This window comes from Ostrea edulis, chromosome 10 (assembly GCF_947568905.1).
Source record: "Ostrea edulis chromosome 10, xbOstEdul1.1, whole genome shotgun sequence".
Taxonomy (NCBI): domain Eukaryota; kingdom Metazoa; phylum Mollusca; class Bivalvia; order Ostreida; family Ostreidae; genus Ostrea; species Ostrea edulis.
Genome location: NC_079173.1, coordinates 29,704,137 through 29,721,570, shown reverse-complemented (window position 1 = coordinate 29,721,570; position 17,434 = coordinate 29,704,137). Strand labels below are relative to the sequence as shown.

The 17,434-nt window shown below is 36.5% G+C and overlaps 1 protein-coding gene across 1 annotated transcript; it reads left to right on the top strand.

Moving 5' to 3' along the window:
* Positions 1 to 718: 718 nt before the first annotated feature.
* LOC125665728 (uncharacterized) lies at positions 719 to 10,669 on the top strand. The gene is made up of 10 exons (XM_048898526.2): positions 719 to 967; positions 1,594 to 1,690; positions 2,720 to 2,908; positions 5,511 to 5,723; positions 6,146 to 6,283; positions 6,698 to 6,847; positions 7,359 to 7,783; positions 8,777 to 8,891; positions 9,504 to 9,580; positions 9,688 to 10,669. Exons 2-10 carry the CDS (start codon positions 1,603 to 1,605, stop codon positions 9,817 to 9,819), a joined length of 1,527 nt encoding a protein of 508 aa, XP_048754483.2. The 5' UTR covers positions 719 to 967; positions 1,594 to 1,602; the 3' UTR covers positions 9,820 to 10,669.
* Positions 10,670 to 17,434: the final 6,765 nt, after the last annotated feature.

The window sequence follows — 17,434 nt, the reverse complement described above, 5'->3', positions numbered from 1 at the left end:
TGAGGGAGATGGGGGCATATAATTCAGCATTTTAAATTCTTTTCTTATCGATAAGGCATGGTACATCAAGATAATGTATACATATAAAGTTGCGAATTGCATTTGAAATTATGTCTTCAAAAAGGTTGTGTAACTTAATACGATGAATCATAACGAAATCAATATATTATTAATTATATTCAACATTCTTTGTGTCTCCTGTTCAATCTTTCATTGACACGATTTGTAACTTTGCATATTTCACGCAACACGTGTAAATGAAATGAAAATTATCATTCTGACAACGGTACCAGAAAGTACCAGAATGTACCAGAAAGCATATCCACATTTACACACCACACTACAGTAATGACGTTGGTATTTTATTTCCACATCCGCAGCCTCCTTCTTTTTAGAAAGGGGGGGGTAAGAAGGGGAGACAATGAAGAGGCTAATGGGACTGCAGTTAAGGCGTTTGAATGTACTTCATCTTGATGATGTTGTCTAACAATAAATTCTATTTATAGCTATACAAAATTTAAAATGTCTGCATTAAATCAAATTATCATAATTTATGCATTTTTTGCTGCCCCTGTTTTCTTAATTATTTTTCTGTATGTATAAACATCTCATTCTAAATATGACATTCTATTTTTAAATCGATATTTCTGCACAAAAAGCATATTGCATTTCCAATAAAAAGTGCCAAAACATGCCAATATTAGAAATACAGCAGAGGCATTTCTCTCTCACTTTTTTTTTCTTTTTGAGATTTCCCTTCCAAGTGATGTAAGCTAGGATAGCCCGAGGCGCCATTTCGTGAATAATTATCACAGGAACAATATACGTCGGGCGAATTGCGACCAACAAATCTACTGAATAACGGAAGCCACGGGCACGACGTGGTTAATTATTCTCTATAAAAAATCAACCCAGTTCAAACCAATCATCAGTTGTTAATCTCAGACTCGGAGTGTAACGAAACAAGGTTAGTTTCTTTCTCCAAATTATGTAAATAAAAAAAATACAACATATTAAAACTATGGAATTAATGCAAAGTTTGGATATTCAGAATGATTTCTAATTAATTCGGGGTTTTTTTTTTAAATATTGAAGAAAACGAAATATTTTCTTGGATGTTTACTGTTTGGTAAAACCTTTGTTTTCAATAGTATTGGTGATACGTGAATACATTTCTCAGCGGCACATTATTATACTATAGAACGAGTGTGTAACATTCACCTGTAGCTACCTGGAACGTATTTCCTGACGTGTAGAATTGACAGATGTCAAACTCATCATACTAAATCTCCTCACATTCTTAGACATTATTCATAATTTGTTTTATTTCCTTAGCCTTAAGTATACCATATAGTGTATTCAAAAAAGAGTTTGGTTGTCTATTCATTATTGTTGAGATACATAATCAAAATTCTGACGTTCAACGCCTAAGATTATTCTGGTCTCTTCATACGCACTAAACAATCACCCTGTCGGAATCACAGAGGTGATAAATTTTCGGCAGAATTTTATTACTTACTATATAAGCCACGCCGCTGTCACAGCGGTCATACATCGCTTACCAACCTATTTTTCCTATTATTGTTTTAACAGATTTGGAGAATGTATCGAGGATTGCAGTATTTGATAGGTGTTAGCTTAGTGTTGCTGGTAAACTCACAGGGCGCAGACCCAGTCATTAATTATGAAGGTAAGAACAGTTCATTTAAATTCAAAAGTCAAAATTCTTCTCTCTCTTTTTTTTTTTTTTTTTTTTGCATCTTTCTTTCAAAGATGTCTTAAATATCATCTGATCTCTGGCGTTTCGTAATCGACAAGATCAAAAGATCAAAGAATTTCAGGAGATGGAAAGGTCCAATGTTTGATAACGAAAATACTACATTCTGAGGGTGTACCTCCACAGCGTGTTAATTCTAATCCAGGTATTCACATAATGACAACGCATATATGCAGTGGGCACCATTGATTCTGACTTATATAAGAAAGACTACGAACTCGGTCATTAGTGGGGGGTTGGGGGGGGGGGGGGGTTGGGGGGGGGGGGGGTTCAAGTTTTCTATACAACATGGAGTGGCATCCTAGACTATAAACCCAAATGACGGTATCGATTCTTGGTAAATTTAGTAAATCTTAATAAAAAGCCTATGAATTATTCGATAGCCTGGTCTAGACCGGTCCAATATTCTTGATCGTTTGGACGTTTGTGTATACATTGTATTCCCAATATTTCGGGATTAATTATACGCAAACGTCGTGGTGATCCTGATTATCATGCAGGGAACCCTTTGCTACTTTTCGGGCTTTCCGGGAAGCGGAAAAACAACCGCGAATGTATTTCGATAACCTTCATTTTCATATCAAATAATAATGGGTTGATAGATTGGTTTTTAAAAAGTACAAATTAACCCCCCACCCCACCCCCACCCACCCCCTCACAAGCTATAAGTAATCATATATCAAAACTCTTAGACCTTGTGGTATATGATAAGTTTTGTTGTGTAATTAGCCTATATTTGACTTGTGTGGTGCAGATTTGTCTTAATGACGTCATTTCATCTCGCTATTATACAAATCTGAGTTCTTATTGTAATTTTTGTTGTAGTTAATCATGGTATCCATATGCATTCTTCTCTATGATGTACTTTACATGGGGAGAAAAAACATTGATTGATTTATTAACTCATTTAACTTAATAATGTATTGTCTTCTTTCTTGACAGAAATATGCAGTCAGTGTAAAGGTCAGGGGTCATGTGATGTCCCAGTTGTGGGTCAGTGCGTGCAGTACTATAGATGTCAACTAGTTGAAAACAACTGGTATGTTGAACAAATGAATTGTGCTCACGGAACTCATTTCTCCGAAACGTCAGGCGGATGTATACAGCCAACGGATGCAAACTGTCCCTATGGTAATTTCTCTTTTTTATAAACTTTAATATGTAAATGTTTATTTAATATGGACACAGTATATATAGAGCTACTCAGACAGTAATATGTTTTCCTTTATTTCACGACCTCCATTAACTTCGAAGAATTTAACTGGACTCTGTCTTAAGTAACCAGTCGAGGTATTTGGACATTTTTATTCAAGGCCTTGTGAATACAGAAATGGAATCAGACCGAACATTAAGGACATGTCGAGATTTTCCTACTAAATTAGTTAAATTAAATTGGCACCTTATATTTCTACACAGGACGCCAAATCGACGTCCCTGAGTGACAAGTGCGTAATGATATCACTTTTGGGACATCCAGAATTAGCTTTTCTTTATGATTGTTTGCCATGAACAAAGAAACAATTAAGATTAATTTAAAGTGTGTGTACTTTCTAAGAATTAGTCTTATCACAGAAGAATATTTTGTCAAAAAACTGTACCAATTCCCATATCAAAAGAAATGTTTTACGTCAATTTGTTTTTATTCTTATTAGAGGTTCTTTAATTCTATTTATTTGGATTTTATCAAAATGTGATAAAGAATAGATATCAAATAAGATATAAAACTAGAGACCCGTGAACCTCAAGGACCACCTGGACATCACAAAACTAACAACTTGTACTAGAAGATGTCAATAAGTTGATGGTGCAGGGATTTCAACAGACTCGTTTAAAGTCAGCATTTCGCAAATTTTATGCTATGGTCGTTAAAACAATCTAGTTTGCCAATACTCGTACAACCTAACATTGAGTCAAATGCTGCCTGACGTGTTTCATACCAATTCTTAGGCCGTTCTTAGCACACTGATTTTGACTACGAATAACTCCGTTTACCTTATCAGGATATAGGGCTCACGGCGGGTGTGACCGGTCGACAGGGGATGCTTACTCCCCATAGGCACCTGATCCCACCTCTGGTATATCCAGGAGTCCGTGTTTGCCCAACTCTCTGTTTTGTATTGCTTATAGGAGTTATGAGATTGATCACCTTTCATACATGTCATGTGGTTGGTATAATAGTATTTACAATGAGAACCGTGTTTGCGACCCAGAGTGAAGTATGCATCTCCAAAGGTATATCATGAATTGAACAAATAGAAATTCTTCATTAGTGGCCTTAAGTATGGCCAACAGACCATGGTTTAGGGGGTGGAGGTGGGAGGGGGGTCAAAACAAAATTTTCTCCTTAAACGAGGTCTGGTTTTTTTTTTTTTTTTGTTTTTTTTTACAAATGTTTCTGATAAGTTTACCAGTTACGTGGACCGTGACTTTTGCTACTTGATATCATTTGAAGGCACACACCACCCTGGGAATGATTTTAAAATTCCAGTTCCTTGTATGAACTTCGGATAGACCTCCAAAACGTTAAGTCCAAAGGAAATGATTCAGCTGTTTTACCATTGACATTGATTAAGAATGGCATTGGTTTCGACTTTACTGCAGAGTTGTGGCTTAGAATCATAGTACAATGGTACAATGTAGGACAGGAGATAAATAAACAGATGAACAGACAGAAAGATAGGAAGATCATTTCCCGAGTGTCACTTACACCTTTTTTATTGAACCTTACATTGAGGTCTGAACATTGAAAGGTCTGAACATTGAACCTTACATCGAGGTCTGAACATTAAACCTCACACCGAGGTATGAACATTGAACACCACACCGAGGTTTCAATATTGAACTCCACACTGAGCTCTGAACATTGAACCCCACACCGAGGTTTGAACATTAAACTTCACACCGAGGTTTGAACATTGAACACCACACCGAGGTCTGAACATTTAAGCAAGGGACAAGGAATTTCACGACATTATTGGAGAACTCATCAGGATGAAACAAAAAAATCTTTGTGCTAAATGTTCAAGTTTTTAATAAGTTTTAATGTCCACCATTGTATTACCCATATGACCAGGTCATGGGACAATGAGTGATACAATTTTTATTAAGGCGTTCCTACCCATTCTTCACTACTTAAGTCAGTTTTCAGGTGTTCAGGATTTAAGAAGTATTTCTGAGAAATAATGAATTCTCGCTACACAGACCTCATAACCTCGCCCTATTGTCAGCCACCCTGATCTAGGGACTATGAAATTAACAATGTTGGTGGAGGCTTCTCTCCTCACTATGTACTCTGGTTGGATATTTGATGTCCAGGATTCTAAATCTACATTATAATTTCGATGCATGGGCCAAATAGAGTCCCATCCTAGCTGCGATGAAATGCTTCATTAACGTCAAATTGGAAGAAAAGACACATTTTTAAACAAAATAATTGAAAGTTTGAAAACAATGAATTTCAAATTTCGAATATTTCTCATAAATTTTCACCAATTTTAAGGACTATATTAGTCTCCTCTCTTTTGTGTAGGTCTTTGGTTACACATTTTTGTCAGTATGCAAAATTCCTTTTGAAATATAATGAAGGTTGAAATTTTGGAAACCGTAGATAATATGTATGCTTGATTGTTGAAAGTATTCATGGAATTCGGGGTTACGCCCTGTCAACAGTAATGAAACTGTCAGAGGAATACACCTAATATGATTTAACAGTGTAGTATTGTTTCACCGCCAGAACCCTGTATGAATGAGACGGGCGGATTCTACAAATTGGAAGGATTTTGTCGTTCCTACTGGGAGTGCAAGTCTAGGAAATCACGAGGAATATCCGAGGCCCATTGTTGTCCTGTCAACCAGACCTTTAGTCCTGAGGGAAAGTGTGTCGATGATCCCGCCTGCGACAATCTCGAGGAATGCACCACTCTTCCCGGAGATGTAATCATGATTGGTAAAAAAAAAAATAATCTGATTAACTACTTTCTAGCGACCTCTACAGGGGCGGATCCAAGAATTTTTTAAAGCGGGGGGTCTACCATTAATTCTGGTTTTCAATGGAGGGATTCCACCCTCAAACTGCGTTATTTGTAGCTTGTTTAGTGAAATTTTCTGACCAAAGAGGGAGGGAGGGGAGAGGGTCTGATCCCCGGAACCTCCTCTGGATCCACCACTGCTTTAGCGCAAGCACGGAATATATTGAGATAATAGAAAACATACCAAGATCATGAATTTTAAAGTCTGATTCACGCATGCGCTTCTAAGACTACACAAACACCAAATTGAAACTTGATTTTTAAATTTTAATTACCAATATCTAAATACGAATTCAGATAACCAAATAAAACTATGACAGCTTTTTCCCATTTCGTTTAGATGAACTTTGTCCGGAGGGGAGGTATGGCGCAGGGTGCAGATATCAATGCTCAGAACATTGCATCGGTACCTGTGATTCCTTGAACGGAGAATGTGCAGCGTGCGCTACTGGATGGATGGGTTCTAAATGCACTGAGGGTAAGGAGAAATAGTGCGATATATCTTTCACCATGAGCCTTTCATCATGAGTCTTTCAAACACAATTTTATCCAAAGCACATGTTTCATCATATAGAGTCATTCCACGGTCAGCGTTATCGCTTTTAAGTGGCTATAGACTGAATTTCACAGTTGACGAAATACGTCACTTACACCGACACGTCATTTGACTCAGTCTGTATGCAAGTGTAGGAATATGCTAGTCTGTTTGCGAGCACCTGTGGACCGAATCTAATGAAAGTGTCGACTGTACTTTGTATAAGTGACGTACTTTGTCAGTGAGTCAGAGGTCAAGGACGATCACATTGACACTGGAATGATTCAAGTTTGATAATCTTCTGAAATACAAAATGACGCAGTAATTAATAGATGTGTTGGTTTTTCTCTTTTTTAGAATGTACCTATAAGAGTGTTGCTGGTAACGATTTTCTGTACATGGAATTAGCCGGTGATATTGAGTACAAACGCGCATGCGGCTTGGGAACAAAATTCAACCAGGAGAAGTGCATCTGTGATAAAGATCCAAACTACGTCAGAAACAATGGTGAACATTTGATTTACGAGTGTACTAATAACCTTCATAAATAGGTCAGATTGTACTGTTAAGTAGGTCAACTGTATCAGAGAAATATATGGGTATTGATGGCATGCCGTTTACCAACACGTATACGTGTATAACAAACATTTTCATGACACAGATTTAAGGTTGAAGCAGTAATCTCACGTAGGCTGTCTGATGCTTTTTTCAAGTTCTCAAATCTATTTAGGCCACAGGGATTTGATTTACAACCTACCTTTCTCCTGAATATTTGTCATATACAGTCTCCCACCCCCACAAATGCACACATTTAGAGTTTGAAATCGTGAAAATATTTACCATTTTAGTTGTGCGTTATATGTGTAATAATTCACATATAAATTACGTGTACGACACATCCTTATAACGCTTACAGTAAGGACTTAGGTTATGCAAAAGTGAAGAATTTGAAAGTAAGTCAATCTTGAAGACTTTTACCATTTCTTTTAATATCATTAATCTAATTCACGTCTTTCAGAGTGCAGACCAGATGTTGAAATAGCGTTTGAGTCAGGAAACCAAATCAAAAACACGATTGACTGGAAGTGGATCGGTGGCCAGTTCCGCTCCATCCCCGAGACTGCGCAGTTCGGAGACAAGGTCTACACCGTGGGTCGCTTTGACGGCAGATCCTCCAACCTGTACATTCCATTTTACAACCGCAACACGGAGATGAGGAAAAAGTTTGCAACTGAAATACTTTTCAATCCAGACAACGGAAAAGGCGAAAAGAAACAGATCTTAGTATCCAATTGTCAGAGTAATGGTAACAAGGTCTTAGCGCCATTCGAAATCACCCTGTTGAAAGACACCCAGGATATTGAGATAGCTTTACTAGGAGTCCCATCTGAAACAGCTTCAACAGCCACCCCCGAGTCCTTTACATTGAATATGAAGTACAAGGTAAACAATACCATATTTAATTATTGACGTGTACAATATAATGTATGATGAAAAACTATACTAATTGTTCACGAGACGTTGTGCCCCGCATGTGTTATTTCAACCTCATGCAACGTGTTTAAGGTGAAACGATTGATTGATTGTATACTGTTTAACGTCTCTCTAGACAATTTTTCACTCATATGGAGACGTTACCATTGCCGGTGAAGGGCTGCAAAATTTAGGCTTATGCTCGGTGCTTACGGCCATTGAGCAGGGAGGGGTCTTTATCGTTCCACACATGTTGTGTTTTTGCGATCTCATCCGAAGGACCGCCCTATTTAGTCGCCTCTTACGACAAGTAAGGGGTACTAAGAACCTATTCTAACCCGGATCCCCACGAAAACGAAGTTCAGTTTGTGTATATTATATTATAAAAACTTGAAATCATCTTGCATGTTTCAGTTGTTTGTGTATGGGACAAAATCTTTCACTCATCTAAATATGCGGATTCTTTTTCAAGACGTGTGATATTTTAATTGATACCAATATATGAAAACTCAGCAAACAAGATTTTTAGTACATGTACAATGCAAAATCACGAAGATGAAAAAAAAAATTAACCTATTTCTGACGATTTCGGAAAAATACATTTCCCCCCAAAACATATGACTATGATGATTATTAATAATCAAAACGTTCTGAGGTATATATAGTAGTCAACCTCAAGTCTTTTACTGTCTCGTGACGTCACAATTCCAAACGAACCACGTTCAAAAGCAGTCATGACTGTTGCCTCAAAGTGACAGACGTCAACAAAAACATTCATAGCATCAAAAGTAAACAAAATGTAATATCTAAACGCTAAACGATTGTACTTACTCTTTGAAATATCACGTGATACATGAATGAATGACGTGTGGTGTACATTAAATATTTCACAGTTATCTATCTGCTGAACAGTGCTTAAGTGTGGAAGGTAACCATATTCAATATAATTTTTTTTCCACACAGCCTGACAACTGGAACAAACTTGAAGTGGTGTTCAATGGAGAGAAGAATTCTCTGGTTGCACGGAATCTGGATTTGACCGGTGATGTGATTAGCGAGGGAAGCACAGCTGTTCAAAGTAAGCCATATTCAAAGCTCAACAATCACGTGACTTCTTGTGGATTCAGTATTTTGCTTACTTCATGATTCTAACCATTAACTTACAGAAACCTGTATATAAAACTTCTTGAGGCTTGTAACAACCCGTTATTAATGATTGATCCCAGTATCGTACACTGTGTTCTCATGCCTACACAACTAATTTTCAGTCATTCCATGTGTCATAAATTTTGGAGAAGCTGTCACTAAATCCACGCTTGCATATCAAATTTTCTCATTACGAGTCATTTGGTGTAAAGCTTACGGAGTCACGCGATTTGCGGCGTGAGCTGAAGGGTCCCATTTGATTAAAATTTGATTAAAATGCTTAGAGTAAAGAATTAATTATGATTAATCATTTCACAATGATTGCAGCATATGGCCACATGATATGTAATCGAAAATTAGTTATTGTCGATTATTTCATCATATTGCAAATGTCATCAAACATATAGTGAAATTCAGTTATTATTATTATTACTATTAGCTAGAAACCATACGTCGTAAGATCAGATTAGTGCAATGCTATATTTTGTTTCCAAATCTTTTCATCTGGATTTTTTAAAAATTAACAAAATCTCTCACCTTGCAGATTTCCTTGACACCGGTCTTGACCTTCGAGTAGGTTGGTGCCCAGACAAAGGATATTTCGTGGGGAAAGTTGCAATGGTATGTAATTTAAAAATATGTAATGTACAAAATATTAAATTTTAAAACAATCATTAATTCATGAATATTTCCCTATGACCACTCTATCTGTCAATGTATTCTTTTAGGTACGAGCTTATCTTTGCGAGCCTCAGTTTGAACTAACCTCACAGCCAGCAACACAGCCAGCAGCACAATCCGCAGCACAGCCAGCACCACAGAATACAGATGTTCCCTCTGAAACCGCCCCAGTCGTTTAATCCAGACAGCAACCACACTATGACATTCATGGAAGAAATAAGAGTCTCTAATTCCAATCAACACGAATCATGTTATCATTATATGCCTCATTTTTATGCCCCATATCTTCCACGCCATAAAACGGAAGGAATATAGGCATCCAGTTTCGCACATCTTCGGATTATCTGAATTCAGAGTTGGCAGATAGATGTAACATGGGCTGGTGTTATTGACACTGGTCCTGCCAAATTCGACGTCAGTGTAGCTTTGAGTTCATCTTGCGTGTGTTGCCCATGTTGCGAGCGACTACATGTAGATGACGCCAAGCACTAAAGCCACTAAAAGTTACTGTGCAATTCACAACTGACTAACTGATTTCATAGATTGGGGTGCAAATAATTACGATCACTCTCATTTAGGTAGACACAGAATTGTTCACAAGAACAATTCTAAAATGTATATTGATATGCATAGGAAAAGAAATGGTGTTATGGATTAATTCTATTAACTTCATTCTTGCTCCACTGAATTCAACTGTAATCTTCTATACATAGAATTTCCTCATTATAACATAATTAGGGGCATATATCATTAGGCATTTTCTATTCCATGTAGATATTTTAAATATTTAATTTTTACTTCATTGTACATTTCAGTACGCATAATATCATTTTCATTTGTTTATAAATCTACGTTTTATTTATTACAACATGCCGTTCAGATTATGCGTGCTACACCTGACATCTGTAAAAGACTTGACCCCAGGCATTAAATGTTGATAAAACACCTGGAGAAATCCTCAACATTTTCCCATTGTTACGTTTTGTTATATAAAAACCACACACTTGAAATAAAATTTAAAAAAATGATTAATTGTGTTTACGTTGTTTATCATCTTCTTACCTTTTCATCCTCATTTCACGACAGTTGTGATCTAAACTACAAATCACAGTAACACAGACAGCCAGATATTTATTTGTTTGTTGTTGTTGACAAAAGTCGCGTCCGCAAGGTAGAGGTCGTACTTTGGTGACCGATAAAATTTAAGAGTTCTGCACGAGAAAAGAAAAGCATCATTATACCACCGCAGAAACTTTCCATAATGGACGTATTGTACAATAGATCTGCTACTTGGTAATTACGGTAAAATGCCCACTGTCTGTCCGGATTAAGTGTTACGGTTGCTCGTCATCAACGTTTAAAGCTTTTAGTTGCTTGCAGTGTGATGTGTTTAAAAGTACAGCGAATGCCAGCAAACGTTAATTCGGGACGAACAGTCAGTTTCAATCTCATTACCTTCGACTATGCAGACACGAAAGATCAAAGAAGTTACATTCTTGTTCGAAAAACAGTAACACTATGCCTTAACCTCGGATGGATGATCAGTTTTTAAATTGAGGCAAGCGACTGACAAACAAGTTGATAGTACAGGGGTTTCAACAGTCTCGATTGAAATCAGCATTTCGCAAATTCTATGATCGTTATGACGATCTAGTTCGTCAATACGACCTATCATTGGGTCAAATGCTGTCTGACATGTTTCATACCGATTGTTAGGCCGTTCTTGGCACACTGATTGTGACTACGGATAACTTCGTTTACCTGATCAGGATATAGGGCTCACGGTAGGTGTGACCGGTCGATAGAGGATGCTTACTCCTCATAGGAACCTGATCCCACCTCTGGTGTGTCCAGGGGTCCGAGTTTGCCCAACTATCTATTTTGTATTGCTTATAGGAGTTATGAGATTGATCACTGTTCGTTATTTTCACCTTTTATCCAGTAAAATTACCACATACTAGGATGGATAATCGCAATATGCCAGACGATGGGCTGAATATGAAAAAGAATAACTTGACACCTTGTCAGAATGGATTGAACGAAGAAGAGAAATATTACAATCTCGCATCAGACATAAAAACAAAAAATGCGTATCATCTTTCCTTGTTTTAGTAAACCAGACGTGACGAAAGAATTTGGCAGATTACGTGAGGAGTATGTCTTGGTTTCAGCTGACAAAACTTGTGACAACATTGTCTTTGTAAATCTCATTAATACAACTGTATTTTAAACTTGGTTTTAATTCCATATTTAATAATCCTACTTTTACTCCAATTTCCCTTTCCAAATTTTTTTTTTTCAAAATCGTGCTTCAGTTTTAAACACTTTCAATATCCATGTGAATGGGACGAATTAATACGAGTTACTGTATCTATACTGGATTCCAAAACTTCACAAAAAGCCTTAAAGACAATCATTGCTAGATACAGTAAATGGTCTACCAAGCTCCTATCTTTGTTTAAGGTTTGAAATCACACCAAAAAAAATCCCAAAATCAACATTATCAAGCATAAGTACCACTCTGATTTTATGCACAAGTACTCTGAAGCTAAGTTGATATTAAAAAGATATTGGAGTTCTTTTTTGACAATATCTACGTAGTCCTTGGTGATCCAACAGTTCCTTGGAATTCCCATGGGTATGAATTGTGCTTCTTTATTAGCTAACCTGATTATATAATCTTACGATGCGCAACTTATAGAAAAGCTACGCGAGTGGAAAACTCCCTTCCTACGGCCTTCATCTCGATATTTAGATATCGACATATTCTAGTGAACTCGAAATAAAAGACACCACAAAGTCTTCTACATGCTTCATACCTGGATATTCTATTGAACATGACAGTTAACGGCAAACGAACACCTCAATTTTATGCCAAACTTCTCCATCCTCATCTTCCCCTATTTATATAGTGTTATCACCTGTATATGGTGTTCAACATGTCTCTCGACTAATTCGATATAAGAACGTGCATGTTCTGAGTATGATCAGTTTTTAAATCAAAGTAGGGTACTCTCAAATTAGTTTGATTTACAGGGGTTTCAACAATATCGTTTGAAGTAAGCATTTCGCAAATTCTATGGTCGTTATAACGCTCTTTTACAAATACAACCTACTATTAAGTTGAATGATGACTGGCGTGTTTCATACCAATTGTTAGGTCGTTTTATATATACTAAGATTGACTACGCTTTACTCTATTTACGTGATCAAGATATAGGGCTTACAGCGGGTGTGACTGGTCAACAGGGGATGCGTGCTCCTCCTAGACACGTGTCTCCACTTATGTTATGTCCACGGGTACATGTCCGCTTTAATTCTGTATTCTTTATAGGAATTGTGAGATTGACCATTGTTCGTTATCTTCACATTTACATATGTAACCTCCCTATGGCAGATGGTCTAATTTGGGTTGAAAGAACATACATAGCTTGTGTGAAATAACTCAAGATCAGAAAACTCAAGTTGCAAGTTAGACTAAAGTTAGATGCTCTATGACCAAAAGACGATTAAGAATGTGGGGAACATCTACCTTTTTTATATATTTTGTCTATCATTAGTTCGAATGCTCTTTGATATGTTTCAAACAATTATTAGGCCCTTTTTTATATACAAAGTTTGACTACGGATTACTCCGTGTACCTGATCAAGATGTAGGGTTCATGGCAGGTGAAATCTATCAACAGGGGATGTTTACTCCTTGAAGGCACCTGATCCCACCCCTGGTATATCCAGGGGTCGGTGTTTTTCCTTCTCTTAATGAATTCTGTATTCTTTCTATGATGTATGAGATTGACCACTGTTCATTATATTCACTTCTTCATTATTATGTAATGCGGACATACTTCACACAAAGAATTCATAGAAATTACATCTACTTAATTAAAAAGAGAAGTTTATTTTTACTTTACACGCAGATTGTTTTTTAGCTGTATTGATTTGCGAAACATAAAAAAGTTCATAGAACCCAGTATGAAAAGTGAAAATAACGAACAGTGATCATTCTCATTGAAGAATGGCAATAGAGAGTTGAAATGCAGATTTAAAATAAAGAGAAAATAAAACTTACTATGACAAATTCCTATACACTGTACGATTCAGATTGAAACAATAAATGTACATTGTATGTTGTTTTTCTCTCAAGTCAGCGATATTAGTAATTTAAAAAAACTAAGCCAGTCCGTGCAATCTCAACGGTTCTACAGTGAAACTTCTCTAAACCGGCCGGCTCTCGGGCCGAAAAAACGACCGGTCTAAAGGGGTGGCCAGTTTACTGAGAATTTAGTATTTAGAGACATTTTATCTCAATATTCACAAAGTAGGTACTGTTCACTTTGTTCTGGTGATCTATGATCAATTATGGGTGGAGATCGAATTAGTCCGTTTGTACCTACATATAATTATAAATTCTCGCTGAAATTATCTAATTTTAAACTGAAAATCTATAACAGGATGCATAAAGAAAACACAGGTCTGTTATTGGAATTTCTCTTACCTATATACCTGTTTACATTCATGGCACATATCATTAACAAATTTGTTTTGACGTTTTTGAAAAGTACAGTAGGAAATATGAAATAGTAATTTGAATATTTCTTAGGAATTTTAAGTCTATAGAAACCAAGAAAATTTATTTATCTTTTAACAATTATCATTAACAGTTTGTTCTTTATTAACTACCGCTTATATCCATGCGATAGTGTGGTGCAACAATATGGCGTTTGATACTGTATTCATTTAATATATTCCTAACTGGGTTTTTTTTTTTTTTTTACGTTCGGTACAGAATTTGGAATGGTCACTTGGATTAGCCAACTGTCACTTGACACTCACGACAGCATATGAAACAATAGAAATTATAGAGGCCACTAGTGTTTTTCACACCTCCGGTCGATAATTTCACATCTGGCCAGTCGGTCAGTCAATTTGCACACCTGGCCGAATTTGATCAACCTCTGATCAAAATTTTCTTGTCTTCAAAAAGTGGCCGGTATTATAAGGGTAAATTACACGTGTTTATTAAAAAATGTAAGACTCTCTTTGTCAGGAAATGTTAAGATTTCTGCCAGGACTTTGAAAATCGGCCGATATTCAGGGAGAACCGGTTTTCTGAGGGGTCCGGTTTGGAGAAGTTTCATTGTATAAGAAATGCTGCAGAATCAAAAGTGACAGATACAGGTTTCAATCAAATATAGTGGTGCCTCCAGTCTATTTTCAAAACTTTTACACTGTACGTATGCCTGATCACTAAATGTATTTACGGCATTCGGGGTTACGTCCCGTCAGCTGCAATCAAACTGTCATAGAAAGACGCCTTAACTAATGCAATACTGTCGTGTTGTTTCACCGCTGTAACAATGAGACTATCAGATTCTACAAACTGGAAGGATTTTGTCTTTCCTACTAGGAGTGCAATTCTAGGAAATTGCGAGCAATTTCCAAGGCCCATTGCTGCTAAGTCAATCAGACATTTAGTCGTGAGGAAAAGTGTGTCGAGGATCCTAATTGCGACAATCTGAGGGAATTTTGAAGACTTAATAACGATTGGTTAATTTATTCTAATGATTTATTTTCTAGCTGTCAATGGCTCAAGACACTACAAGGTAAACAAAACATAACATGCATATCATCATTGAAGTATGTTTCATGCATGTATGTGCTAGTACTTGCACCAACACAAAATTGAAATTCGATTTTTAAATTTTGATTTTCAATATAAAAAGACAAATTTAGATAATCAAATAAACCTATGACAGTTTGACTGTAGATGAGACTTGGGTTCATTATTATGAGCCAGAGAATAAGGCTCAGAGTCGTCAGTGGTTAGGGCCTGGGTCCCCGAGGCCAAAGATGTTCAAGACGCAACCATCTGCTAGCAAGGTGATGGCCACAGCATTTTGGGACGCAAAAGGCGTTATTATTTTAGACTTTTACCCAAGAGAAGTACAATAACTGGAGTGTACTATGCAAACTTGCTAGACCAGCTGAGAACCACCATCCGTGAAAAATGCCGAGGTAAACTCTCTAAAGGTATTTTGCTGCAACAGGACAACGAGAGAGTCCACACTTACAAAGTTGCAATGGATGCTGTAGAGCGAAACGAGTATAAACTAATACCAGATCCTGCCTATTCGCCTGACCTAGCTCCTAACGACTTCCTCCTATTTCCAAACTTGAAAAACGATATCCGTGGACGTCATTTCCGGTCTGAGGAAGACGTCGTGACGGCAGTTGAGGAGGGGGTCAATGGAAAGAGCCTTGACATTTTAAGTTCTGGGCTGATGGCACATGAACATCGTTGGTCTAAGTACATCACACTAGAGAGCAATTACACCAAAAAAAGAAGAGGTGGATCTCAACCAGAAAAATAAGTTAGGCTGGTTATTTATTGACTCGCCCTCGTATTTTTAAGTAAACATTCAAGTTAAAATTATATTGTTGACCACATTAATAACGTTTCGACCCCGTTATTGACATATCCATTGAAGACATTAGAGTCTTTATTTTCATGAAAGGTGAATATAACGAATATAACACGAATTGCTATCCTCTATACACTAGTACCTCAATTATGCCACTATAGGCATCCTGTTTCGTTCATCTTCAGATTATCTGACTGCAAAGTTGGCAGATAGCTTTAACACGAGTAACTGTTGGTGTACTTCACACTTGCCTGATCTTGCCAAATTCGATGTCATTGTATCTATGGGTTCATTTCGCATGTGCTGTGCATGTTGCGAGCGACTAGTTAACGTGATGCACTAGCTAAAGCCACAAAAAGTTACTGTGCAGTTCACAACTGGCTAATTGATTTCATAGATTGAGGTGCAATTAATTACGGTCACTCTCATTAAGGATGGACACATCATTTTTCATAAAAACATTTCTAAAATGTATATTGAGATGCATAGGAAAAGAAATGGTGTAATGGATTAATTCTATTAACTTCATTCGGGCTCCATTAAAATTTAAGCGTAATATTTTATGCTTAGAATGTTGGCATTTAAACACAAGTAAATACATGTATGCCTCATATATAATTAGGCATTTTGTATTCCATGTATATATCTTTAATATTTAATTTTATTTCATTGTATATTTATGTACACATAATAATCATTTTTATTTGTTTATAAATCTACGTTTTATTCATTACAATTCACGCCGTTTCGATTATGTGTGCTACAAATAAAAAATATTTATAGACTTGACCCAAGGCATTAACGTTTGATAAAAAAAACAACCTGGAGAACATTTCCCCAGTCTTACCTTATTAACCACCGACTTCAAATTAAATTTTAAAATAATAATTAATCATATTGATGTCGTTTATTTTCCTCTGATCGTCATTGTCTCACAATTGTCATATAAACTGTGTCAACAACAAAGCACAGCAACATATTTGTTTTTAACTAAAATCATGTCGGCGAACTAGAGGCCGGACGTTGGGGTATTTGTCCATCGATTAAAATTCCAACTGAAATAGAATTTACGGTTCTGCACACGAAACGAAAAGCATCATTATACTAAACACAAAAATATCCATAATGATTATATACTTTCAATTTCATATCTTCTTTTTTCTTTAAAAGTTTGCGGGCATATATCACACGATATATGCCCGGAAACATTCCGGCTCGCAAATATTACGTCACAATCAAATTTCTACGCCGTTAATCTTCAATTTTTTCGTGTTTTTCATCTTTTACTCAGTTAAACCGATAAAGTTATTGTTAAAAATAAAATTATAGTTAGTTTCTAAATGAAATTGAAAGTATATAATAAAAAGGTTAT